General features: G+C 56.4%; 3 protein-coding genes across 13 annotated transcripts in view; 2 read left to right on the forward strand and 1 right to left on the reverse strand.

Moving 5' to 3' along the window:
- The window catches only part of NUDT3 (nudix hydrolase 3), a 33048-nt gene extending 23672 nt beyond the window's left edge, over positions 1 to 9376 (forward strand). For all 4 annotated transcript variants that reach the window (XM_074850377.1, XM_074850379.1, XM_074850378.1 and 1 more), the window contains one exon: positions 623 to 9376. In XM_074850377.1, the coding sequence (XP_074706478.1) occupies positions 623 to 792 (170 nt within the window). In that variant the 3' untranslated portion in view covers positions 793 to 9376. The remainder of the gene's footprint in view (positions 1 to 622) is intronic.
- A 4018-nt stretch (positions 9377 to 13394) lies between these two features.
- On the forward strand, positions 13395 to 15425 carry SMIM29 (small integral membrane protein 29). Of its 3 annotated transcripts, none has more exons than XM_074850352.1 (5): positions 13395 to 13449; positions 14048 to 14220; positions 14321 to 14346; positions 14436 to 14541; positions 14988 to 15425. In XM_074850352.1, exons 2-5 carry the CDS (start codon positions 14110 to 14112, stop codon positions 15048 to 15050), a joined length of 306 nt encoding a protein of 101 aa, XP_074706453.1. In that variant the 5' UTR covers positions 13395 to 13449; positions 14048 to 14109; the 3' UTR covers positions 15051 to 15425. The 3 variants fall into 3 exon arrangements, with proteins under 3 accessions (XP_074706453.1, XP_074706452.1, XP_074706454.1); XM_074850351.1 differs by lacking the exon at positions 13395 to 13449 and adding an exon at positions 13477 to 13809 and having other exon boundaries at positions 14048 to 14228; XM_074850353.1 differs by lacking the exon at positions 13395 to 13449 and adding an exon at positions 13711 to 13809.
- A 365-nt stretch (positions 15426 to 15790) lies between these two features.
- HMGA1 (high mobility group AT-hook 1) lies at positions 15791 to 25056 on the reverse strand. Of its 6 annotated transcripts, XM_074850355.1 has the most exons (6): positions 24979 to 25056; positions 24573 to 24748; positions 19778 to 19886; positions 18848 to 18931; positions 18330 to 18380; positions 15791 to 16984 (listed from the first exon to the last, which is right to left on the reverse strand). In XM_074850355.1, exons 3-6 carry the CDS (start codon positions 19877 to 19879, stop codon positions 16928 to 16930), a joined length of 294 nt encoding a protein of 97 aa, XP_074706456.1. In that variant the 5' UTR covers positions 19880 to 19886; positions 24573 to 24748; positions 24979 to 25056; the 3' UTR covers positions 15791 to 16927. The 6 variants fall into 6 exon arrangements, with proteins under 6 accessions (XP_074706456.1, XP_074706457.1, XP_074706460.1 ...); XM_074850356.1 differs by having other exon boundaries at positions 19778 to 19883; positions 24573 to 25047; XM_074850359.1 differs by having other exon boundaries at positions 15791 to 16981; positions 18848 to 18928; positions 24573 to 25047.
- Between the last annotated feature and the right edge of the window lie 603 nt (positions 25057 to 25659).

Consider the following 25659-nt stretch of genomic DNA (forward strand, 5'->3'; position numbering starts at 1 on the left):
CCCAAATGAAAATGAAGGTGTTGTTCTGCACGAGGTTTGTCAATAGCTCTATAGCACCTGTGATGTGATTTTCCTCAGGCTATGTACAGAAGAGGTTTTATGGAAAGAGTTAAAAAATGAGCGCTGAGGACAGCAAAATGAGTGCTGTCCACCAGAAGTAGAGGCTCACTTGCAAATTGATGGAAATTGGGTGATGGTTGGTGTGTGTTATTGTGGGTTGTCTTAAAATAAGTATCTGACTTGAATAGAAATTGCAGAAATAGCAAAATAGATGTGTGGGGTTTGTTTTGGTTTTTTTTTTTTTTTTTTTAAATTGGGAAATGCAAGACTGGTTTGTTTGGACAGTGGATGTACTGCCCTAAACAGATACCTGTCATGGGGATAGAGGAGCCATCAGTGTGGTGTTTGGAGTAGGTGGCCCTCGAGATCAGAGAATCCTGAGAGAAAGTTCCTCAGTATCTTTTGAACTGATGCTTTATTACGCAATGAAATTATTCTTGCAGCATTAGTGCACGTGATAATGATTGAAAATGAAGTGGAACGATTGTATCAAAAGCAATATTTAAACATAGAAAGGATAGCATTGTTTTCTTGCAGCTCTGATTTTTCTTTTTGCCCACAGGAAGGAAAAGGGAATGGTTTAAGATAGAAGATGCCATAAAAGTTCTGCAGTATCATAAACCAGTGCAGGCCTCATATTTTGAAACCTTGAGGCAAGGTTGCTTGGCAAACAACGGCACTCCTGTCATGACCACGACGTACTCTGAGAGCTCCGTGTCTGACATCAGATGACTGAAGACGTCCCTATAAGAGAAATTTTGAGAAAAAGACTGAAACATGGATTTCCCTCCCCTCTCCCCTTTTTCACATGCCTCCTCTATCAAACAAGGCATGGGCAGCAGCCTGTGGCAGAGCAAGTGTTAAGAGTGCTGCAATTTAGTGCAAGGTGGGATTTTTTTTCTTTTGTTGGCTTTTTTTGCTTTTTTGGATATGTATTTTGTAAAATACATTTTGTGCATGAAGTGCCCCTTTCCCGTTACACCGCTTCCATGGCCTGGCGAGCGAGGCTGCCAGTTTCGCCTCTGCCTTGTGTTCTGAAGTGTCCCGTTTGTGTCATCCCAGCCATAGCCACTTTTTTTTTTTTTTTTTTTTAATTAAAAGACTTCAAATGTGAGATCAGCTCTTTAAGTCTTAGTCTGTACTGTAAGGTGCTGTTCAGACCTGTGTGGTGGTCACTTTCAGCACGTATGTATAAACTTTTTTTAGATGGAGAATCTAACATTTTAATTTTGCGGGAATTTTTTTAATCCTGGTCTGCTTCTGAAAAGAAGGGTTCATAATTAATCTGTTTGCCTTTTGTTCTGTTTTTTAAAAAAATATACGTTCTGTGACAGTGCTAGTGGCTGGGCCAGTTTACTCCCCATTCAGTATCTCCTGATTTAGTGCAGTGACACTTGAAGTTGAGGGCAGAGTTTTGATCACCTGCAGACATCCCTCCTGCTCCGTTGCTTCTCCTACAGCTTCCGCCAATGTTTCTGCATTTACATCAAAATGAAACAAAAAGGAGTTGGTCTTCTAACACTTGGCCAAAAATAAATAGCCTCAGAAACGCTACGATAGAAACTGAATTTCATTGTCTGTGGTAGGAATTGGGGATTCAAAGTGGGGTCAAAGTCTGACAAACTGGAGCGTCAATCACCAATGCTGTTCTGCTGATCCCGCTGCGTTCTGCTGATGTCTCTTCTTGTCCACATGCCTTATACCGTGCTGAACTGGATACTTGTAATTTGTGCTAAAGCATTGGATTGTACTTACTGAGTGTTACTGCATGAACCCTCGGTTGGATAACCATGTGTGTCCCTGAAAAGAAGTCCTGGGGGAAAAATTCAGGTGTTCAATCTCTTGTCCTGTGGTTCTGCAGCACTTACAATTGCACCATGGAGCATGCTCAAAATGTTTAAACTCTCCCTCTGTGAAAGGTACAGCTGACTCCCGAGCAGAATTGCTAGTTGGAGAAGTACACTGTTTAATAGGATAGTTCCCCTGATGCATTGGCACGCTTCACATTATTATTATTTTTTTTTGTTGTTTTTATTGATGTAAGTTTCATGCTGTCTTGATTTGCCAACAGTGTTGTCTAGTTGGGAAATAAAATGGGAAGGGTTGGGGCTGGGGGGTGGGTTGGGACAGGTACAAGTTTTGGGAGGGGCATTAATTAATCCCTGGCTTGGGACAAGAAGTAGTTGCTGAATTCAGTAACTTCTCCTTTGTCAGAGCATAGCCAAGATGTGAAATTAAATCTGCAGTACTCTTTTTTTTTTTTTTCCTTTTTTTTTTTCTCCTCCTCTTTATTTAACAAAAAATATTCTAATAAATACTCGCTGTTCCAGAGTTTTCTCTGTTCCCGAGAAGCGCTTACAATATGAAAATCTGATAGAAATATCCATGGAGCCTGGGACAAGGGGGAATGGTATCCTTGCTGGTTTGGCAAGAAGCTGTTCATTTTAAGATCCTATTCTGTTCCTTTACTTGTTCTCCTTGCTTTCATCAGTGTGGAGTAGCAAGGCCAAAAGCAGTGCCAGTGATCGCTAACATGAAAAACCACGCATAAGAAAAAGCTGAGAGGCGTTATTCAAGAAGTAGCTTGAAACCGAGCATCTGGAATTGAGCCTAAATTACACCAGTTCAGTTCACTTCAACTTAGAGACGAATGTACAATGCTTTCTTACTCTGTGCTGATCGGCCTGAACCAAACTCTCAAAAGGGCTTAAATATTGTATCTGGAAGCGTACAAGAAATTCAGACAGTCCGCTGTTACCGAGCCCTGAGTGGCACCTAACACAGCCATCTACTGCCTTCAATTGAGTTTTTGTCTTTACTGTACAGATTAGTATGTTGAAAATGGTTTGCAACAAAACAGCTGGTACTCCTGAAAGAGTAACTGCAGTTTTAATATCAACAGCATGCACACTTTTGTTTTTAAACTAAAAATGTTTTTACAGGGCTGTTAAACTGACAATTTAGGGTAGAATATTGTTAATGATTTGCTAATGGCTTATTTGTTTGGGTCAGAAAAATAAATTGTGCCAAGAAAGTGTTTTAATGTGGCATGAATTGATGCTGTTAACACAGTTAACATCGAGTGGCTGATATTATGCCTTCTTAACTGGAAGTAGCTCCTGGGGTAGAAATAGCCTTTATTCAACAGACGTGGATTTCAAAACAGGCCTTAGGCCTGTGAATCTCTCCCTGCACCACACGAATTCCCGTCTTCCTCAGCATCTGAGGTTCTTCTCTAGTAACTGGTATAGCTGCGTGCCCTAGCAGTTTAAGTGGTTTTATCCAAAATGATGTTAAATTGGTTTGGGACCGACAATCAAACTACCTTTATTAGTGACAAAAGAGTTGTTCTAAGGATGGCGCGTGCTCTGGGTTTCGCAGTACAGACTAGTGTCTGCTTGATTAAACTGCTTAGGGCTGCTGTCATGACCAACTGCTGAAAAACCCTGTAGGATTAGACTCCAGCATTGCTAAAACTGGTGCTATATTGAGCTAGTGTTGGAGATAGTGGGATTCTTACCTCAAATGATGTAGTGTCTAGCCTGGCCCCTTAAATCGAGCATTACGATGTGTCTCAGCTTCCCGTTGAGGAATAATGTTCTTAGTTTGGCTTTCAACTTAGCTTCCATCGTACTTGGCGCAGTGGTCTGTTTGTAGTTAAAACAGAGGAATACCAGTGCTTCGTTTAGACATCCTGTAAGTTTGCAGCAAATTCGTCGAGTCACCCTCAAGTTTCAGGTTTCAGATGCTTGTCTTGGTTCTCTGAAATCCGGTTGGTGGTCAGTGCCAGGCGTGCTGGTGATGTTCAGCCTCCAGCTCAGAGGGGCTACCTTTAATGACCTGGCGGCACACCTCTGAACCCTGGGGTCTCATGAAAAACTTCAGTGTCCTCTGCAACTTCTTAGGGGTAGTTTCCCTGATAAGGTTACCTTTTCCCTTGCTGCTTTTCCTACGTGTATTTGTGGTATATACAAGGACACCTCACTCTTGATACATCAGGAAGCAAGTCTGCCCGCAGCGAGGAAGAGGAGGAAAATTACCAGCCCTGAAGCACTCGAATACTGGATTTCTCTATGCACCTAAGTGTCACCTCAGGGTTGCAAGATGAGTGATGAAGAAAGAGGAAGAGAGAGACCCGCTGCTCAGCGCAGGGAGGTTCTCTGAGCAGTTCCCGCTCTTCGACATTGATTCACTTCCTCGGGTGTTGTCAAAATTAGAAATCCTCATATAGCAGAGTTGCATTCTGCCATCTGGATTTTTAAATGTATTTGAGACCTTAATGGGAGAAGACAAGTGCATTCAGCACTTACACCACCGCTTAGTGTGATGATCTTTTAAACCTCAAAATACTTACAAAAATCTGGATTTCTGTCACTGGAAGCGTCTGACAGACCAGCTTGGATTACTGCTGTGGCAGGAAAATGTTAGCTGGTGGTTTAAGCTGATGCTGGGTAGAGTCCTGGCATTTGTTGACTCCAGCATGGGAGCAGGAAGAAAAGGAAGACACCCCTGGGGTACCAGTGTCTCCAGCGGCTGCTGCTTGATTCTTCCAGCAGGATTTGCCAGATCCAATACCTTTCTGATGACCTCGATTGATGCATAAAACTCAAGAGGCAAGTGGATGTCCCTCTGCAGAAGAGTGCCACGTGTAATTGAACTTAGTGGAGCTGAAACTGTACGTACCGAGCTCTAGGAGGTCCTTCTCAAATAAGGTTTTGGTACGGTGGAACAGGGATTTCGATGCATTGGTTAATGTCAACTTAGAAACCGTGTGCAGTAGAAAACCTACAGCGCCTTTGTCTTGACATGGTTACTGTAAGATGGATCTTGGGTTTCAAATATGACTTTGCTCACGCTGAGGCTTTTCAAAGGCGTGTTTCAGAAGGAAGAACCTTTTTTTCAGGTAAAAGTGACGTGTATCATTTCCTATTTGGTGAAGCTTTCCCCCAGTATCTAACAGGCGTGCCATGCGGCTCTGCGTGCTGGTGTTGGTGCCTGGCTGTGACAGGACGCTGCCAGGCCCGGGAGGTGATGCCTTGTCTGGGAGATGCCTAGAGAAAAGTCAAAGAAGGTTAGTTTGTTTGTTTGTTTTTTTCCAATTCGCCCTGAAATTTGGCATTCGGTGCTGTTAAAGTACTTTTGGTCGCTTCACAAAGATGTCTTTTGGTTTCTTCGCAAAGATGGATTGTTTAATTCTAGACAGTAGTTTATTGGCAATAGAGAAACTTGGTATTGTTACAAAGCCAGGGGAGGCTTGTACCTCCTTTATCTTTACAGAGTGTTTCTACTTCTTACCAGCACTGGCGGAGCTGTGCTGTGCTCTCATAGGGTTAGCCAGAGCTGCTCTGGCAGAGCTCAGCAAACCCTTGCTCAGAACTGCAGGGGCTTCTTGGCAGTACGAGTGCTTGGCATTTGCCTCTCCAGGTATATCATTTGGCAAGACATTCCTTTGAGTTAATGGCTGCTTTGCAAACTAAAAATAGCTATTTTTTCAAATTGAAAATGCGTTAGACTTTGAACTGTAAAAACTTCAGGACTGAGGCAGTGACTGCTGAGAGGGTGCGGGATGTGATGGCAGTCTGGCTCACTGGCTGCTGTGCCATGAGCACTGGATAGGGTAAATATTACTTGTTCGTGATTTTGAACTCTCGGAATAAGGCAAGTAGCCTCTGGGTGGTTTTACAGCTGAAATATCTTGAGAGGAATCTTGCAAAGAGAGGGTGTCGGAATGAGGCTGTTCAGTAAGTGTAGGGCAGTTGCATCACCTGTAGCGAAAAGATAATTCAGAAGTCGCTGATGGTCAGTCAGCTCATTTGTTTGTGTTTAATGCTGTTAAACAGAGCTGAAGTCATAGACTGGTATTACTGATAAAACTCTGTTAGCCAGTAACTGTAATTAAAATGGAATAGAAAGGGATAAAAATTTGGGCTTTGATGGAGAGGCACTTCATAATGAGGTTTTTTAAGCTGCTGCGTGGATCACATGGGGAGAGTGTATCTGGCTGTTGAAGACTTGCTGTTTCTTCCCCCATCCCTTGCTCATGTTCAGTACAGTAAGGTGCGAGAAATACTTGGGAGCGGCCGTTGGTTCTTTGTAGTAAACCTGCTGTGATTTAACTGAGCTCTGTGTACGTTACACTATGAGAAACTATTAGATGTACAGGTAAAGCGAGCCCAGCCAGGGCTCTCCTCAGATAACATCTCTTGCCTTGCTTTGCCGTAGGAAGGTGGCACGGACAGGTGGATGCGCGTGCTGTCTCTCTGCGTCTTTTTAAAATACATCCTTTGGGATTTGTTTCCTTTTTCTTCCATTCTGGGGACATGGTTCCTTCTTTGGTTGATTTGGTTCCAGCTTAGCAAGGCAGGTGTGTTTTCGAACGGCTGCGCTGTGACATAAAAACACTGAGTGGTGCTGGTGGGGAAAAGGAGCAGAGCTGTCCCTGGGGGGGCTGCACCCATGGGTGGCCGCGGAGGGCTGCACCCGGACAACCTGTGGCATCTCTGGTGGTGGCCTGCGGTCTCGCTGCTGTGGAGGAAGGTAAGAGCTCTGGCTGGGGGCTGGGAAGGAGCTGTGGTGTAAGCATTTCACTCGGCAGATAGACATTGTGTGCACTTCCCAGATTCCTGTTGAGCAAGAAGGCAGTTTAATTCGACGTGATCTTGAATGTGCCTTAAAGCAAACTCTATAAACTGAAAAATTAAAAGGGTTTGGAATCTGCTAGTGTTGCGTTTTCCCTTGTGCAGACACAAAGTATTCAGTGGCTAAAAATGTGGGTAGGGAATGTCAGGAATCCCTTCCCAGATCTAGCCCGGACTTCGGGCCTCTGCCTCAACTTTTCCATGCAGAAAATGTGTTCACCGTTTTGCAACACACTGGTTTCTCCAGAAGAGCAAAATATTTGAAGCTGCACAGATCGAGTGTTTGTCTTTCCCAGTTATAACAACTTCATATTTTCTTGCTCGTTCTCACAAATGCGGTTTTATCCCAGATTGACATGTTTTGTGCTTCTCAGGCAGCCAGATGCAATGCAGTTTTGCAACCTGTGCAAAGCATGCAGTAAAAGCAAACGTGGGCGATCTGGGAGTTTGTGAAAGATTGAATATTTAATTTTCCCGGAGTGGAAGCTACGCCCGGTGCCGATTCTGGGGAGAGGATTGAAATCAGTCGGTCTCTTTAGCCAAACTCGCACCAAGAAACAAAGTTGTTGCAGATGCTTGTTGTTGTGAAGAGCTTTTATCTTCTAAAGACACTCCACAGCTTTGTGTAAGTCACCCACTGCTCTGGTCCTGCTTTTAAATGACTGGGTTTTCCCTCCTGGCTCTGCTCTTCCTGGTTAATAAGATAGCATCATCTAGTGGCTAATCACAGCCTGGGGATGTGGGTGACCTTGCTTCTGGTGTATGCTCACATCTTGTCTCAGTCTTGGAGACTATAACATACATATATCTCTATGATCCTCACTTTCCTCAATGGTAGAATGAATTTAATACAGTCAGGGAGGACTCTCGGCTTCAGTGGTGGAAGGTGGCGTGTAGATACGTGTCGTGTTTTACTGGGTATAGTGTCATGAGGTCTGTACATAATTGAGAGAGGTGTAAATGGGTGAAAAAGAACACTTAACTGGATTGAAGATGTATTTAGGAGATTTATGAAATCTCTTTTTGGTGCTAGTTGATAGGGGTGTGGGGTTTTTTTGTTGGTTTTTTTTTTTTTTTTGGTGGGAAAGTGAGAATTTTGAAGTTATACTTGAGAAATTGGCTCTAGAATTGCCTCAGACGTTAACCTTGGGAGGTCCAAGAGTGTTTGCTGAACTTCCTGTATGTCCTATTTCCTATTTATTAAATCAGACGATCTGGAACGATCACTTTGCATTTTCTGCTCAGTCTTTTTGTGAACTCTCTGTACCCGAGACTCCCTGGCAGCACCCCCGAGCTGGGAGAGCCGGATCCCAGACCCCACCAGCGCGTGTGCCTGGCAGTGGGATAAATAACAGGGGTGCATCCCCCTGCGCCCGGCACGAGCTGGATGTCTGTCGGTATGAGCATATCTGCCTTAGGCTTTTCCATTCCTTATCGAACCGAGATACCTCCAAGATCAAAGCCGCGGGGCTTTGACCGTCTCTTCTGTTCGTGTCTGAGCTGGTACGTTCGAACTCACCTTCGCGACCAAGGATAAGACTTTGTTACTAATCCAGGTACTGACCTGCTCCGACCTCTCTTGCTTGGCAGCGCCAGTGTGAGCAGTCTCTGTGGAAAATGGGTTTTTTTAAACCTTGTGGATACTTTTCTGAATCATTCAAGTGTCCAGGCGTGGGGTGGGGGGGTCGATGGCAGCAGCGGAGCGCGGTGAGCGATCTCCCGGGGGATGTGGAGGTGTCAGTCGGGATGTCTCAGCGGAGGCTCTTGTGCTGCTGCTGCTGCCCAGCTTTCACATGGAAACGTCAGTGAGTTTGGAGGAGGAAGAGTGATGTAGAGAACAAACTTGCTAATTTATTAGAATGAAAAGAAGCCTGAGATTGTCAGTGATTTTTCAATGAATCGTAAGTAAGTTAAATACCCATTTCTCTGTGAATTCTAGGTGGCTTTGGACTTGTAATTCCCATAATCTCTTTTGGTTTATTTTTCTGGCTGCAGACTTCTGTTCCTCACTCCAGTGCTTTGTGTTTCTAATCTTCTGGTAAAGTTAACTTGTTTTTTTAATGATATATTAAGTTGAAATGATTTGCAAAAACACTTTACAACTGCAAGGGCACTTTGGAAATCTAGCATTTCAGCTGATGCTTTTTCTTACTGACTTGGACTTGTTCTTACTTACGACACATTTGTTCAAAGTCAAATGCATTCAGTAGAAAACACATTTTGTTTTCTTTGAGGCTCAGATCTTAGTTTGAACCTATGAATAATGCAGGTGCTCTCTTGCTCCTGCTTAGTCTTGGCTGGCAGGTATAGTGTATACCTGCATAATCTTGACCTTTTCATCCATAGTGTTTCCAGAAAGACCGGAGGGCTCTCTATCTGCTCCACGCTCAGCTCTGGTGTCATTACAAACCCCCGTCCCTCTTCTGCAATGAGTCTTGGTGTGTTTTGAGCCAGATGTTGAGACGGCGTGAAGCTGCACTGGTGTACGGCAGCTGGCAGTCTGGTTCCTTTCTCAAGGTGTTTCCTCTGTTTGAGTTGTGTGTGAGGGGGAGGTCATCACTGTCTTTAAAAGATTAAAAACAAAAATTTAAAAAAAAAAAAATCGTGGATGCAAGTTTGACAAGAGTGTAGGCTGTAATCTAGTGCCAACCAATAAACACGCCAGTATTTCACACACGGCTCTGCTTGCTGCGTCGTCTCTCTTCTTCCCGGCGCTGTTACCCCTGTACATGAACGTGGAGATTGGGCCATAAAGTGTCACTGGAGGAGAAAGTGCTCCCTGGAGTAGCTTGGTACGTTCACAGCCTGGAGAGGAAAATTTGGAGGGTTGTCACCAGCAGCCTGATGTTGAGATGGGCTCGTTTGAGTGGGGAGGGCACCCTGTGATAAACCCGGGGTGAATTTTAAGGCACAGCCTAATCTCATTCCGCAGTTTCTGGCCCTGAGCTGTGTTTGGGCTCTACTGCTGTCTGACCCCTTTCCCAAAGGCCATGGTCAGGCTCGAGGTATCCCGAAGCCTTTGGAGGTTTGACGCCTGGGGAAGATGAGCGGCGGGAGATCTCAGAGCCCGTCGGAGGGGATGTGGGATTGGTGCCAGGGCACGCTCGGGGAGCGGACAGGGATCTTCGCCTGGCAGCAGCCTGCCTCCGGCGGGTCCCCCTCTCCTCGCCGCTGGTGGGATGGGGCTGCTCAGCACCTTCCTCGGCCTCTGCACGCTCCAGCGAGAGCCACCGGGTCCCTCTGCCCTGCGCCGGGCCTGGCTGTGGGGGGAGCTGGGTGTGCTGGGGGTAGCTCCCCTCCCCACGGGTGCCCAACACAGCCCCTCAGAGCTGCCCCTTACCCCAAACACCCCCATTTCTCCCCAGCTTGGGGACTGGGCTCTGCTGATGCCCCAAGGCAGCATATTTACCTTGGGACTGGGGACGAGTGAACTGGCTTTGCCCAACTCCAGGGCTCTGGTCTGGCTGTCGCTCAGCCGGGGTGGGGGGATTCCTCCTCCTTTTGGGATGTGAAACAAAACGCTGGGCAGGATCCCCTGATGTGCAGCCCGATCGCAGCAGCGAGGCTGTAAATAACAGCCGTGGGAGCTCTCGCGTTCATCCGCGAAGTGAAGGCGTCCTGGCTGGGAGATCCAGCTCTTACTCCCTGCCTTTGCAAAAATTCCCTTCGGGATCTGAATGCAACCGGGCTCCTCCTGCGCCGCGTTATCGCAGCGAGGGAAAACACACCGCCTCACGCACAACACCCTCACGTTTGCAGCTGCGGCGCAGAGCTGAGGGCAAAATTAATCTCTGCTGACGGCGGAGTTAACGCCTTCGTGGGCGAGCAGCAAGGCAGAGCCGGAGCGGGCCGTGCCTCCACGGGGATGGGCAGCAGCGCTTCCCCCCACCTGGGTATTTCTGGCCAGGTGAGCAGCCGGAGGGATGCGCTGGCTGGAAATCCGGCCACTCATGCTTAGCTGCTTAAACGGGAGCTTAGCGGCTCAGCAAAGCTGTGCCCAATTATCTACTGGGGGCTGAGCAGCGGAGAAGAGGGGGCTGATGTCTCTCACAGCGGGTTTTGGAGCAGAAATACCCCGTGGAACTATTCTAGCTCTCATCGCCTGCTAAAAATTTGCCCCCTTGGCTGATCCCCCTCACCATATCCTCAGGATGGGTGGTGATGCCCCCCTCAGCCCCCCGCCATCCTTCCCCACCCTGGGGGTAAGTAACGGGGAGATTGTCCCTGCACTGCCCCAGCCTCGACTCCCCTTTTTCCCCCATCCAGATGATCTGGGCAGTGGTGGATGGGGAAAAAAATATTCACCCAGGATTTGGGAATACTGTGAGTGTCCAGGGCTGCCTCTGGCCATGCAGGGGGGGGTTGGTGATCCCCCCTAGTCTGCTGATAAAGCATGCTGCTTCCCCCAGGACCCCGCACGCTCCTCCAGCCCGGCTGCGTTGGCTGTCTGCTGCCACCAGCCCCCGCTCGCTCCCGCTCGCTTGCTCTCTCCAAGGAACTTTCCTAGAAATTGCTGGATTTATTTTTAGCTGCAGCACGGCAGCGCCAGGCTGGGAGGGGATGGGCAGCGGTGGATGGTGGCGGAGCGGGAAGCCCACGCCGTGTGGATGCTTTTCCCCTCCCCCAGCCCTGGCTGGGGGGGTCCACCCACACCGTGTTTTTCCCCCTTTGCAGCGGTGCTGGCCCGATCCTGGCCCCTTTGGGCACGAAGGAGGGGATGCAAGGAGAGCTGCTGCTTGCGCGGGGGTGATGCCGCGCTCAGCGTACGAGGCTCCCCCAGACCCCTCTCGCCAGCGCTGACCCCCAGGATCTGCCTCCCCCGGTGCTACCAAAGCCCCGGCTCCCACGGGGAGATGGGTGCTGGGCTGGAGGTGATGCTCCCCTGCCTCTGCAGATGGGGATCGGGGGGGGGGGGGTCGGGGGGGCTGCGGCTGGTTTGGGAAGGCTGTTTGGGGCAGGGAGGGTCAACACGGACAATGGGACCGGTGTGACCACTGGGGACCGTGGGGTCAGCGAGGTGCTGTGCACCGCAGGGCTGCCAGGACCAGTGGGACCACTGGGGACAATGGGAACAGCAGCGTCAGGTGCTCTCAGGGCAGCTGGTGCCATTTTCTGGGCTGGGGGATCCCCCCAGCATGGGGACGAGCCACCCCCACCCCTTCCCACCCTGCTCAAGGGGCTCCAGCATCCCCCACTCCACACCCAGCCGAGGGCGCCTCCGCTCCTGCCTCCCCAGTGCCCTGCGGCCGGGTGCCTCAGCAGGGTCCCCAAACCCCATCCTGGGGCTGGCGCAGGGACCAGGAGGCAAAAATGACCCGCTGTGGGCTGGGCAGGGGGTGAGGGCAGGGGGTACAGGCAGGAGGAGGGTGACCCTGGCTGTGTTCATCCCGGGGGCTGCAGGGCAGGAGCAGTTTTTCCCTGACGCTGCCATCCCGCCGGCGCAGGATGCTCTCGGGGCTCTGCGGTGGCACCATGCCCTGTCCCTCCAGCAGCCGGGGCACTGGGGGCCACATCTCCCCGGTTCCGCCACTTCCAGGCTCCTCTCTTCCACCTCATTTCACTTATTATTATCTTTCTTTAGCTATCAGGAAGCAAGATGGGGCTCCTTGCTCTCTGGTGTCCCCTGCTCCCGCCTGACCCACTTAGCGGGACAATCTGGTCCCCGTGCGGGCAAAGCGGATTAGCCCAGCGGCCGGGGATCAGGGCTGGGATGCTGCCACCGCCGGGGGTGGCACCACCGGCACCGCGACAGCCCCTGCCCGGGCTCCTGGGGTCTGTGAGGGTCCAGCCCCAGGGAGGGATCGGCCGCAGCATGAGCCCCGGGCCAGGGAGGGGACCCACGGCAGCCCCCGCTGTGGGTGACCCTGTCGGGGCAGCCTGTGTGCGGGCACCCAGCGGGACCACGGCCCCCACGGGTCTGTCATCTCACCCTGCACCCGTGTCTCCATCCCTTCGTCCGTCCGTCCCGCTGGCCATCTGCCCATCCACACAGCTAATGGTGCAGGGACGCACCTCCTACCCATCCATCTGTCCGTCCGTCCATCCTTCCTCCATCCATCTGTCCGTCCATCTGTCCCTCACCCACCCATCCCTCTCTGTTCCCCTGCCCGCGCCCCCAGATGTGCCCCCATCCAGCTGTGTCCCCCGGCCCCCCATCCCTCCCTCCCTCCATCCCCATTTGTCCTTCCACCCATCCCCTTGCTCCTCCACCCCTCCCTGTGCCCCCCATGTCCTTTCCCTTCTTTTTCTCTTTTTCCCTGATTTTTTTCTTCTTCCCTTCCTGTTTTTCATTTTTCCTTTTTTTTTGTTTCTTTCCCCTTTCCTTTCCCCTTCATTCTCCCTGTGCCCCCCATGTCCTTTCCCTCCTTTTTTTCCAATTTTTTGTTCCTTCCTTCCCCTGTTTTTCATTTTTCTTTTTTTCTTTTTTTTTCCCTTTCCTTTCCCCTTTTTTTCCCTCCTTTTCCCCTTTTTTCTGATATTTTTCTTTTTCCCTTCCCCTGTTTTTCATTTTTCCATTTTTTTTCTGTTTTTCTTTCCCCTTTCCTTTCCCCTTTCCCCTTTTTTCTCCCCCCCTTTTCCCTTTTCTCCTTCACTCCCCCCCCGCATCCCCCCCCCCGCCCGGTCTCTGCTGCCCCCTACCGGCCCCTGCAGGCCCCGCCCCCTTCAGGCCCCGCCCCCTGCAGGCCCCGCCCCGCCCCGCCCGTCACGCGCCGCGCGGGTTCCGGGTGCGGGCGGTGCGCGGCGCGCGCAGGTGGGGCGGGGCGGGGCCGCGCGGGGGGATGCGCGGGGGGGGGGCAACGGGGGTGCGGGGACGGTGTGGGGGGGTCGGAATTAGAGAGGGGGTGCGGGGGGGCGGGCGGAGTGTCCCGCGTGGGGCTGGGGAGGGGGCGGGGGTGCCGCCTGGCGCTCGCCCCGCGTGTGTCGTGTCCCCCCCCCGCCACCTCCCCGCTCCTCCTGCGCATGGAGCGGAACCCCCGGCCCCAGCTCTGCGGCGGGGGGTGTGCGGGGTGACCCCCCCTCCCTGCCCCACACCGCCCGCCCCCGGCCCCGAGCGGGGGCTCTGCCGCGTCCGGGGAGGGCCCCGTGTCCCGGGGGGCATCATCCCGGCTGGGTGCGTGTACCGGCCCCCGCGGTCCTGCCCGGCCCCGGGGTTCATACCGGGGTGGGGGGGTAATACCGGGGCGGTGGGTTATTACCGGGGTGATGGGTTATTAGCGGGTAGTTAGTTAATACTGGGGCAGCGGGTTGTTACCGGGGTAGTTGTTATTACTGGGGTAGCTGGTTATTACCAGGGTGGCTGGTTAATACCGGGGCAGCGGGTTGTTACCGGGGCGGCTGTGGGTTCGCAGACGTCCCGTCCGGCGGGGCCGGACACCCCCGTCCCCATGCGGAGAGGAGCCGGTGCTGGGCCATGAGCAACGCCACGGCCCCCACAGCCCCGGGCACGGCGGGCGACTCGCTGGTGGGCTACGTCCTGGGACCCTTCCTCCTCGTCACCCTCCTCGGTGCCCTCCTGGCTGCGGTGAGTGGGTGAGCACAGGGCCTGGGGTGGGGAGGGGGGGGCCCCAAACACCATCCCGAGCCCCTCGCCCGCTCACGCCTCCCCCTGCTCTCCTTTGCAGGTGATGTACGTCCAGAAGAAGCGGAGGTGAGCGTGGGGGGTGTGGGGCTGGGTTTGGGGGGTGAGGGGGTGTTGGTGTGGGACCTGTCGCCGCTCAGCCGCCCTCCCCGTGCCAGGTTTGACCGGCTGCGCCACCGGCTGCTGCCCATGTACAGCTACGACCCGGCCGAGGAGCTGCAGGAGTCCGAGCAGGAGCTGCTGGTGGAGGCCGAGGACACCCGGGTGGGTGAGCTGCTGCGTTTTGGGGCTGGGAGTTTGGTTTTAGGGACGGGTGTAGTTGGGGTGGCTGCGTGGGTGGCTTGCCAGCCATGCACGGTGCTGCCGGGAATTGCTATTTATGGGTTTTGGCGTGAAAAATCAGCGTTGAGCAGCACCAAATTAGGGAGCTCACAGGGGGCTGTTGAGCCCGGGTGGGAGCCCACGGAGCCAGCCTGCCCCGATGGGGCGCCGGGCTGGGGGAGCCAGATGAGGGTTTGGGTGTAATCCAGAGGTTTTTGGGACAATTGGGCTGTCCAGACGGTGCCTGCGAGCCTGGGGCTTCTCCACCCACCCTGCCACTATTTGGGGTTGCTTTGCCCCCCTGCTTGGCACCGGTGGGGGTCTGGACTGGGGCTACCCACCCCCCCCAAGAGCTGCCCGGCGTGCTGAGGGCACGCTCTCCATTGCAGGTGGTGCCCGGCTGGGGGGGCACCTCGCCCCATCGGCCCCCGCGCAGGGACTGGAAGGCCTGATGCTGCCCGGAGAGCTGGGGCCGAATCCTGCCCGCAGGAGGCAAGGGACGATGCTGTCAGCCCCGGCGCTGCTGCCTTCGCCGGGAAGGGCGGGATGCGCCTGTGGTAGCGTGGCGATGCCGGTGGCTGCTGCCCGGGAGCGATCCCACCGCGTGAGCACTGACGATAACGGGTTATCTCCCACCTCGGCGCCTGTTTTTGCTATTTTTTTGCTTGAACCGCCCTGCCAACCCCTTAAAAAGCACCGAGCAGGACGGCCGGGGCTGGCACCCTGGCACGGGAGCAGCCGGGCTCTGGGGCTTTGCCGGGCGCGGACGGCAGGAGCGGCGCGGCGCGTGCTGGAGCAAATAAATGTGTTTCTCTGCATTCGGCCAAGAGCCTCCGCGTTGGGTTTTCAGCAGCACAAGCGCTGCCAGACCATGGGCCAGGCCCAACATCGGGGTCAGCATCGCATGTCCCTGTCCTCGGCAGCGTCATGACTCTGGTGATCAAAAGGCACCGAGGATGGGAGTTTTGGGGGGGGGGGAGCAGAGGGGTTTTGCCTGTTTCTGTTTCCATCGGCAGCTCCCGTCCGTCCCCGCGGAGGATGGCTGGCACCATCGCGGATGTCCCTGTGGAGAAGGTACCGTGCGGAGCGGCCGCTCCGTGCCCGTGGGCTCTCCCTGCGTGGAGAAAACCTGCTCCCACCCCGCTGTGGGGGGCTGGACCCCCCCAGCCCAGAGTCCAGGGCAGAGGCGTCAAACATCCATAAAATGTTTTATTCAAGTAACTGCAAATAGGAAACCAAAAGGTCGTTAACAGTGGACCGAAAAAAAAAAAACCAAACAAACTGAAACCAAACTCCAATTTTCTCCCGCCGGGGCCACCCGGCACCGACCTCCGGTCCCGCTGCAGCCGTCGTGCAGGGGGTGGTGTGGTGGGGGGGAGCATCCTGCGGTCCCCCCACCCCACCGCCCTGCCAGCCTCTATCCCTTGGAGCAGCAGAGCAGCCTAACCTTAAAATAACAATTTAAAAAAAAAAAAAGGAAAAGCCCAAAAAAAAAAGAGGAGGGAAAAAGAACACCCCACGGCCCCCAGCAACACCCCGAAAAAGAAAACATGGAGCCAACAGTGCCCCGGCAGCCGGCACAGCAGCAGCATGTCTGTGAGTTCAGAGAGTGGAACTTAAATATCCAGAGGTAGTTGTGAATGAAAGGAAAAAACAAAAAGTACTAAAAAAAAAAATATATATATACCAGAACCTATGAGGAGAGGGCTGCCCTGAGACGGCCCCACTCGGGCACCCCCGGGACGGGCACTGAGCCCCCCGGCATCACCGCAGAGCTGCTCTCCCACACACAGTGCAGTCGCCCAGGACTGGGGGGGTTACAAGGGGGGGGTTTGCCCGGGGTAGCAGCAGGCCAGAGCAAAGGTCTAATGCATTTGGGGGGCGGGGGGGTCTCACCTTTGCTGTCACCCCTGTCTCTTCCCTGCAGAGGCTCCAGGGCAAAGCCTGGTGCTGGGGGGGGGCAACCAGCACCCGCTTTGGATGGGTGAGATCACTGCATTTGGGGGGGGCAGGGGTGTGCAGAAAAGTCAGGGGGTCCCAGCCCCAGCGCTCTGCCAGACACCCCCTTTGCCAGTGGGGCTGCCCCGAAACCCAGTGCTGGGGAGAGGGGGGAGCGGGGGCAGGTACCCCCCCCTCCCCAAGCAGGGGGCTGCCGGGGCCGCCTGGGTTGGGCCATTTCCAGTGCTGCAGTTGTCTGAGGGTGAGGAAGGAGCAGAGGAGGGAGGGGGAAAAAGCCAGAGCGGCGCGGTGGGTTTCTCCCCGTCCCTCTCCCCCGGCCGCTGAGGACGCGGGACTGTCGGGTGATGAGGTAGCGCCGGTTCGGGAGGTTTCACTGCTCCTCCTCGGAAGACTCCTGGGAAATGTTCACCTCCTCCTCGTCCTGCTGCTGCGGGGCAAAGGAGTGCGGTCAGGGGGGTGCCCGGGGCTGCAGACGTCCCCCCCATCGTCCCTGGATGAAGGGCTGACATCACGCTCCTTGTGCAAAGAGGGGAAACTGAGGCACCAGCACCCTCCTGGATTTGGGGACTGGGCCTTGCTCCGGGTTTAACCCTTACAGGTTAAATCCCAGGTAAGAAACGCCCTGGCTGGGCTCGCAGCGAGGAGGGGGGAGCCGCACACCCTGCAAGTGTGAGGCCGTGGTCCCCAGCGCCACTGCTGTGTCCCCCGTTGTCACCGGAGGGGTGCCAGTGGTGGCAGGACCGGGTGTCCGTGTGTCCGTGTCTGGCCTCCAGCGACCGTGAGCATCGTCACGGCCCCGCACGCGGCGGTGAGTCAGGGCTGAGTGTGAGCGTGAGTCAGCGCCGGCCCCCGCTTCCTCCCGCTTCATTCATAAAAAAGCCACCGTAGCCGGCGGCTGCCAAAGCGGGACACGGTGTCCCCGGCACGGCCCCGCCAGCATGGGATGGGCTCGGTCCCACCCCACCAAACCGGCTCCCTGCCCTGGGGTCCCCAAAACAGCCCCTGGTGCTGTGACACCGGTACAGGAGGTGGCAGGATGTGACCCCCTGGTTTGCAGCCCTGGCTGGTCTCAGCCCCTCACCCTCCACGAGGAATTTTAAGTGGGAAAAGGGGCAAAACCCCGCTTGGGGCTGAGCAGCCACACCCTGAGGATGCTCTTGGGTGGCTCCTGTGTCCCAGTGCTTGGTGGCAGCTCGTGGGCAGGGGGACACAGCCCGGGGCTGGGGACGGTGGGATGTACACGTTGGGTGATGAAACCTTCTCCCAACCATCTGGGTGATGCTTGTGGGTGCACAGCAGCCACCTGAGCTCCTGCAGGGCTGCAAACCGAGGTGGGGAAAGGGGAGAGGCGGAAAAAATGAAATGGAGGAGGCAAAGCATAAAATAAGAGGGTGGCTGTAGCGTGCGGAGGGGGTTGCTGCGCGCGCAGGCTGCAGGAAAGCCGTGCTGGTGACGCAGCGGGCGCCTGGGCAGGCGTGTGCCAGCGTGCCACCGGGGCAGGACCAGCTGCCTCCTGCTCCCCGGGCCGTGGGGAGTTTGGGGAGCTGGGACAGCTCAGCTCAGCCCCCCCAGCGCTTGCACCCAGGGCACAGAATGGCCAGGTTTGGAGCTCATCCTGTGCCACACCGTGTCCCCTTTTTGCTCAGTGCTCTGCTCCCTTCCAGACCAGCAACACCTACCCCATACTTGTGGGGACAGCCAGGGGGGTTGCTGTGCCCCCAGAGTGCCCAGCACCCTGCCAGGATGGAGGAGGAAGGGAAAAGCCCACTCACCGATTTTTTAGGTCGGCCTCGAGGTTTTCTCCCTGGTGTGACTGCAGCTTTCTGAGTAAAAAATATATTTTGGTCAGGCTGGGGCCATCCCCTCATCCCCAGGATGCTGCCAGGGGGCGGGCAGCGTTTCCCCTTCCTCCCACCCACGACTGCCAAATTCATCACCCCAGTGGCATCTCCTGGGCTGCTGCACCCAGGTGGCCCCGGGGCCACAGCCAGGCCCCCCCAGCCCCCCCCTTGCCGCTGGCTTCCAGCACCAGGACGGCCCTGGCCCCGTGACTCACAAGGCGGGCGCAGGATGTGAGTCGCGTGTTTTTGCAAACAGGTTTATCACGGGTGTCCACACGCTGACACACGCGGTCCCAGGCTTCCCCCCACCTTCCCCGGGGGCCAGGTCCAAGAGCCCCCTCTCTCAGGGGTAGATCTGCCCTGAATTGTCTATAATTGAGCTCAAAATGGACCTGACATCCCAGCGCACGGCTGCTTGGCTGGTGCAGCCCCTGTCCCCAGCCACTTACCCTGCCTTTCGGGGTAGCCTTGTTTTTACTGCCCTTCGGCCGTCCGCGGGGTCTCTTGGGGGTCGGGGCCTCGCTGGGCTCCTGCTGGAGGGAAAACAGAGGGGGGGTCACTGCAGATTTGGGGTCCCCGGGGAGGGTTGCACTCCCAGAGCAGCTCCCGGTGCAGCAGAGCACCCCGGGATGCTCCAGGCTGGAAGCCCCTTTCTCCCCAGCAGACCCCGCCAGGGCAGGGATACTCTTGCATGTGGTACTGGGAGCACTGGTTGGACTGGGATTGGCGGTCAGGTGCCAGGCACAGGCTCCTGCACGTCCTTCAGCTGGGCACGTACATGACCCATCCTGCCCTGGCATTAATCGCTCGGCTTGGCCGGACGGTTCCCACTGGTTTTGCAGCCCCAGGCCCCGGCTCGCTGCTGGTGCCACTGGCTGGCAAAGTGTTGGAGAACCAGTAAATCGCCTTTTCTGCAGGAAAACGATGTGCACAAACTCCACCTGCCCCGGGGAAGGGGCTGGAGGGGGGGTTGGCACTATAAAGGCTCCAGCAGCATCTTATCCCTCTGAGCAGCTTTTGCTAATGGGGCTTTAAATAGCCCGTCTACAAAGGCAGGTTCAGCTGCAGCCTGGGGAGGAGCGAGGGGAGGCCCAGAGCCCTTCCCTGGGCCAGGAGGAGCTCTGGGGTGGTGCAGGGCTGGGGGCCTGTGAAACACGCCCCCCAGGAGGGTTTTGTTGCCGGTGAACACCCAGGAGGTGCTCCCCAAAGGGAGGTAACGGGGGCTGCACTGTGGGCATCCCCATCAGCATCCCTGTCCCTGCCCAGGGGATGCTGCTGGGGTGCGAGTGGGGGTGGTTCTTGCTGCCCCACAGCCTGGGGGTGCCCAGTCCCTGAGGGCAGAGCAGTGGGGTGCCCCCCTCCCAGGGGACCCCACGTACCTGGGGCTTCTTCCTGGGCCGCCCCCGGCCCCTCTTCTCCGCCACGTCCTTCTCCCCCTTGGAGGCCAGGGGCTGGCTGGATTTGGCGCCGGATTCACTCATCGTCCTTCTAGCAGCAGTGAGGAGGAGCAGGAGGGGGAGAAAGGTCAGTCAGCACCGGTGCTGCTCCCCCCAGCCCTCGCCCCGGGGCAGGTGGGCACTGGTGGCCACAGAAGTGACTCGTGGGGATGGGGGGGAGCCACCGGAGCCTCCGGCGGGGTCAGCCCGGCCGTGGCCATGCCCCTGCCGCCCGCTCCCCCCGGATAAGGATGCTCGACCTGCCCCCAGCTGCCACCTGGCCCCTCTGTGAGGATGGGGATGGCTGGTGGGATATCAGCACAGACAGGAGGTGACAAGGACTGGGGTCCCCCCCCTTAAAAATGCCTCTTAGAATTAAAATTCAGCTGAAATGAGCAGCTTCTGCCCCATTACAGCCCTCCGCAGAGGCTTGCCCACATCCCACTCCTCTCCCTGTGTGGAGTGGGGACCAGCCCGTGCCAGGGCACTGCCAGGGCCCACGGGGGAGAAACCAAAAGCATCACTGAGAGCTATGCCTAGAAGAGACCCCCCCACCTGTATTTTTTAACCCCCCAAGCCCATTGTAGAGCACCTTGGGCAGACGTGACTCTCCTCCCGCTGCTGCAAAGCCAGTATCTGCAAAACCACCCCTGCTGCACCCGTGTCCCTCCTGCAAACAGCCCTTTGGTCGGTGACAGTCCCCGTGACGATGCCCTGGTGCAATGAGCCTGGGCCAGCACTGACGCACAGGGATGGAGCAATGTGTCTGAAGCTGCAGGGCTGGACCCTGGCAGCGGGACCCCAGGGTTGCTCCCCGATTTCGTGGCCCTAATGACCAGCCCCATGTAGCTGGGCAAGGCTCTGGGTGCTCCAACCTCCCCGTCTCACCTATCCTGCTCCCCACCTTCCCCCAGGGTGGGTTTGCAGCTGGATCCCTCCCGGGGATGCAACCTGCATCCTCCCATCACCGTCTGGGGAGCAAAACGAACCGGCTGCCAGGCGGGATCTGGCCCCAAACCCACGGCACGGACGCCCCGTTGAATTAGCCAGTGCCCCGGTGCTAAAGCAGCTCCTGGGGTCCCCAGCAGGCATTTGGGGAGCAGCAGCTTGGCCGTCCCTTCCCGCAGAGCCCGTCCCCTTTTCCCAAAAGGAAAAGAGCGGCTCCAGATTTAATCTGGAGTCCTTGAAATCCCAGACACTCTGTCAGCACCGGCAAGTTGGAACAGGACGAGTGGTGGCAGGACACCAGGAGCCTCCGGGCATCCCCACAGGGGTCCCAGGGCCCTGGGAGGGTGGTGCAGGCTCTTGCAGCCCTGCTCCCCCCACCCCGCCTTGACACCCGGCACCCCTGGCCCTGCTCCTGCCACCCTGGCTGGGTTTAGGGACAGGCTGGGTTGTCCCCTCCCCTGTGCATGTCCCAAAGGGCTGGATGGTTTTCCCTGCTCATGAGGAAATCCCGCAGAGGAAAAGGCTCCATCATCTGCTCTCCACCTCGATGATGCTTCCCCGGGGGTGGAGGGAAAACCTGCTTTTCCAGAGCTGTGAGGCCGGTTCCACACCCAGCTCCCAGCCCAGGAGCCAGGAGGATGGGCTCTGGGAAGGGAGCAGGATTGCTACCACAGCCCTGGCGCTTACTGGTGACCCCCCGGGTGACCACGGCCATACTGGGGGAGGGGGGCACCTGCTCAGAGCAACGATGTGATGTTTCCCAGCAAAAATAGGCCCAGGAGAGCAGCATCCTGGTCTCGCTGCTCCTAAATGGGGGGCTTGGATCTACCTGGGAGACTTGGCTGCAAAATCACAGTGTTGCTCTGGAATGGATGATGCAGTCCCCCCCCCAGGCCACCTCTCCCTCCAGAGACGGTCCCTGCACCCCTGCCCTGGGTCTAACCCACGTCTCCAGAGCACGGCAGCCCCCCAGCCCGGCTTCTCCTGCAGGTACAAGGTTGTGTGCCCGGTTCTGCGTGTAAAGACAGAGGCACTCTCCCTACCTCTGCCTGCAGGGTTAATAACGCTTAGTTTTGAGCAACTGGTTTCAATTTGGATGGTGTTAGAGCTGCCGGGACAGTGCTACTGGGGAGAGCGGGGCTGTGGGGGGCAGCCGGGGTGCTGAGCCCCTCCCAAGGATGCTGAGCCCTGCCAGGGCGATGGCACGGGTGAGAGGAGCCATGTGTCCTGTGCTCAGACCTTCGAGGCTTTTTAAAAAACACGCGTCAGCTCCCGCTCCCCTCTGGAAGTGACTCACGAGTGCAGAACAACAACAACAAAAACCACCCTCGGATTCCTTTTTTTTTTTTTTTTCTGGGAGACAGAAACCATGCTGTTGTGTAAATACCCCGAAAATATTACTCACAGCATCCCAGAGCCCTTCAAGGAGTCTCTTAGAAAAAAAAAAAAAAAAAAAGTATGGTTTAGATTTAGGAAAGAAAAACGCCGGCCGGCTAACCGGGGGCTGGGAGGGTTTTGTCTCTTTTTAAATCAATCTTTGCCAGAGGAAACGCAGCCTCTGAGCCCTGCCGTACCCTCTCCTGGAGCTGGAAACAGATGGGCCCAGTATGGCCCCCACCCTGCTGCGCTCTCCTCTGCCCCGCCGGGGACGGGCACGGGCCCCACGCAGCGGCTCCGGCCAGGGATGCTGAGGGGACCCTCCCCGGGTACGGCCCCCCGAGCCAGAGCCTGCCGCCGCAAAGTCGTCGGTGCTGGGGAAAGCACGTGCACGTCCCCACTGTCCCCCCACCGCCTCCGAGCTCTCCCAGGGCCTCCAGAGCCAAAACCACCCCGGGGCACCGAGGGCTCCACGTCCTGCTCCGGCAGAGAGGGATGAGGATGAGGACGATGCCCGGGTGGGAGATGGGGATGCTCCTCTCTCCCACCCCAGCACCTTCCCAGCCAGCACCCCTCTTCCCGAGAGCGGCCCCGGCTCGGTGCGATGCTCCCTGGCTTGGTGGCACCCACCGGGCCCCGGGAGCACCCCGAGCCCACGGGATGGTGCCGGGTTCACGATGGGAAGCAGCACCAGCCCCGCTCGCAGGCATCGCAGCCGTATAGGAGGGAGGGAGCAGCTGTGTTGCCATGGAGGAAAGGAAGCAGCTGAGAGAGAAAAACCTTTCCACGCAGGGAGGAATCAGCCAGGGACGCGGGCAGGGGACTGCCAGGCTCCCCGAGGCTGGGAGGGATAAATCTCTGCCAGGTTTGGAGGTGGAGGGGCTACATCTGCCTCTCGATCGATGGAGTTGGGGGAGGAAAAACCCCTCCTCTCTCCATCCCTATGGATGGTGAGCCGCGGGACTCTCGTCCCCCAGCCCCATTTGCTCCACGACACGAGCTGGGCTGTTCTCAGCAGCCACCGCTTGCACAGGCGACGGTTGGGGAGCAAAAGAGCAAAAGACCCCTCGGAGCGATGCTCCTCGCTGTCCCTCGGCCTGCTCCTGCCTTCCCCTACCCGCCCGCACCTCTCCCTGCAAATAACCCCATAAATCCCCCACTCCCGCCACCTACTCTTAGATTAAACAAACCAGCCCAGGAGAAGCAGGGGGATAGGCGGTGGCTTAGATCTTAAAAAAAAAAAAAATATAATCAAAATCTCTTCACGCCCAGGAAATCTAGCCTGATTGCTGCTAGAGAAGGATCCCGGCCGCACCTCCTGGCAGGGGGAGGACGGGAGAGGGAGGAGGGGAAGAAATAGTGAAGCAGAAGTTGAAGAGCCTGTTCCGCAGGGGTGCGAGGGCTGGGAAGGGATGTGCGCGGCTCCTCATTAGGACAAGCCCTCCATGGGGCTGCTTTGAAGCCCCCCCCCGGCCTGCTATTAAGGAAAGTCCACCCCCCCTTCCTTCCTGGGCATGCATAATAAAAGGAAGTGATAAAAGAAAGGAAGGAGGGAGGTGGGGGAGAAAGAAAAGAGGCAGGAAGGGCACCATCACACGCTTTGTGAAGCCCCTGTCCTGCGGGGCATAATAAAACCCCGGGTGGAGCCGGCCCTGTGTGGCATCACCCCCCCCCCCTCCGCACACACACGCCGGGGGTGCGGGGCCCCACGGTCTCGCAGCGGGGAGCAGCGTGGGCTGCTGCCGGGGGGGTGGGGGGGCGGCTGAGCCCCAGCACTGCAACTTTGCACCGACCTGCGTGTCTGCCCCCCCCCCCCCCCCCACGCCGTGAGCCGGGCTTGGCCTGGCCCCTTGCCCCGGCCCCACGCACCTTGCCCCGTCCCAGCCCCACGCACCTTGCACGGTCCCGACCCCACGCGCCCTACACCGACCCCCCCCACACACCCGACCCCCGCACCCTGCGACCCCAGGCATGGGGCGAGGGGGGGTCCCCAGTACCGGCGGCCGGGAAGGGGTGGGGGGGCTGCATCCCGGGGCCGGGCGGGCCCCCCCCGGCCGTGCGGGGCGTTTGCATCACCCGAAACCGAATAAGTGGAGAAAAAGTCCCGTCACGCAGAGAGCGACCGGCACCAGGGACCCCCCCAGCCCCCCGCCCCACTCCCCGGCAGCCCCGCCAGGTGCATCACCCTATTAATAACAATAATTAATAACAAGAATAATAAAAAGAGGCATTGCAGAGCCGGCCCGCCGCACGCACACACGCGTCCTTGCAAATACAGAGCAAACCGGGGGCGATCGTGCACAGCATGCGGAGAGGGGGGAGCAGAGCCCCGGGCCCCCCCCCCCCCAAACACCCCCCGGCCCCCCCCCCGCACCCCCCGGAGCAGAAAGGAAAGAGGAAGGCCGGCACTCACAGTCAGCTTGATCTCGGAGCTGGGTGCTTGGGGTGGGTTTTTTTGGGGTGGTTTGTTTTTTTGGGGGTTTTTTTGGTTTGGGTTTTTTTTTTTTTTTTCTATCCTGGCGTGTCTGTGTTGTGAAGCGAATTAAACCCCCCCCCTCCCGGCGGCTGCTGCTGCTCGCAAATGCGGATCTGAAAGGAGAAGGCAGAGAGAGAGGCTGCGACTCACACGCGCATCCACAGCTCAGCCAGGCCCCCCTCTTATTTATATAAATAATAAAGAGAGAGAAAAAAAAAAAAAATTGCTCCAGGAGGAAGGAAGCTGGGTCAAAATCATTTGCGGGGAACGAGGAAAAAAAAAAAATAGGAAAGGGGGGGAGAAGGGGAGTGGGGGGGGGAAAGGAGCGAGCTCCCAGCCTTACTGGAGGGGATCCAGCTGCTAAAAATAGCAAAATCACACTCGAAATTAAATAAGGGCAACCAGGCTAAGGGGAGCTCCCAGCCCTTGCGGAGCGGGGGGAGGAGGAGCCCGGCTGCATCACGGCCGGCGGGGGCGGGCGGCGGCGGGGCCGGGACCGATAGGTCCGTTCAAAGGGCTGCGGCGGGCGGGCGGGCGGTGGCTGCTCCCCCCGAGCCCCCGGTCCCCCGGGGGGGCAGATGGAGGCAGCGCCGGGGGAGGGTGGAGAACATCCCCCCCCCCACCTCCCCGGGATGCTGCAGGGATGCTTCTGGCTGGGGGGGGCGCGGGTACCCCGTGATGCTCCCGAGCTGGTAAACCCCAGCTGCCCCCCACCCCCCCATACCCCCCCCCCCGCAGAGTGGGCAGCGGTGTTTTGGGCTGGCGTGGAGGGGTTTGGCATCACCGTGGGGGCGAGCACTGGCCGGGGCTGTGCCACGCACCGCGTCCAGCACCCGATGCTCTTTTATTTTTCTGCCTCCCTGCCAGGTTAAACCCCCCCAAAAGACCCTCCGGTCCCCATGTGGAGGCACCAGCAGTGGGGGCTCCGTCCCCGGGGCCTCCCAGGGCTGGGTGGGTTTTGTCACGATATTTATTTTATTTTTCAGTGCAGCACCACTGCAGAAAGGGAGGCTGGCGTGGAAGA

The sequence above is a fragment of the Strix aluco genome, chromosome 25, assembly GCF_031877795.1.
Source record: "Strix aluco isolate bStrAlu1 chromosome 25, bStrAlu1.hap1, whole genome shotgun sequence".
Classification (NCBI taxonomy): domain Eukaryota; kingdom Metazoa; phylum Chordata; class Aves; order Strigiformes; family Strigidae; genus Strix; species Strix aluco.

What these genes read in the sequence shown, in the direction of transcription:
- SMIM29 (XM_074850351.1), top strand. Translation starts at nt 13,478, where the DNA reads ATGCGCGGGGGGGGGGCAACGGGGGTGCGGGGACGGTGTGGGGGGGTC. An exon ending in GGGGGCATCATCCCGGCTGG is followed by an intron (nt 13,810 to 14,047) that starts GTGCGTGTACCG and finishes GTGGGTTCGCAG; the next exon opens with ACGTCCCGTCCGGCGGGGCC. An exon ending in TGGAGGCCGAGGACACCCGG is followed by an intron (nt 14,542 to 14,987) that starts GTGGGTGAGCTG and finishes TCTCCATTGCAG; the next exon opens with GTGGTGCCCGGCTGGGGGGG.
- HMGA1 (XM_074850355.1), bottom strand. Translation starts at nt 19,879, where the DNA reads ATGAGTGAATCCGGCGCCAAATCCAGCCAGCCCCTGGCCTCCAAGGGG. An exon ending in AGGCTACCCCGAAAGGCAGG is followed by an intron (nt 18,381 to 18,847) that starts GTAAGTGGCTGG and finishes TTTTTTACTCAG; the next exon opens with AAAGCTGCAGTCACACCAGG. An exon ending in GAGGCCGACCTAAAAAATCG is followed by an intron (nt 16,985 to 18,329) that starts GTGAGTGGGCTT and finishes TTTGCCCCGCAG; the next exon opens with CAGCAGGACGAGGAGGAGGT.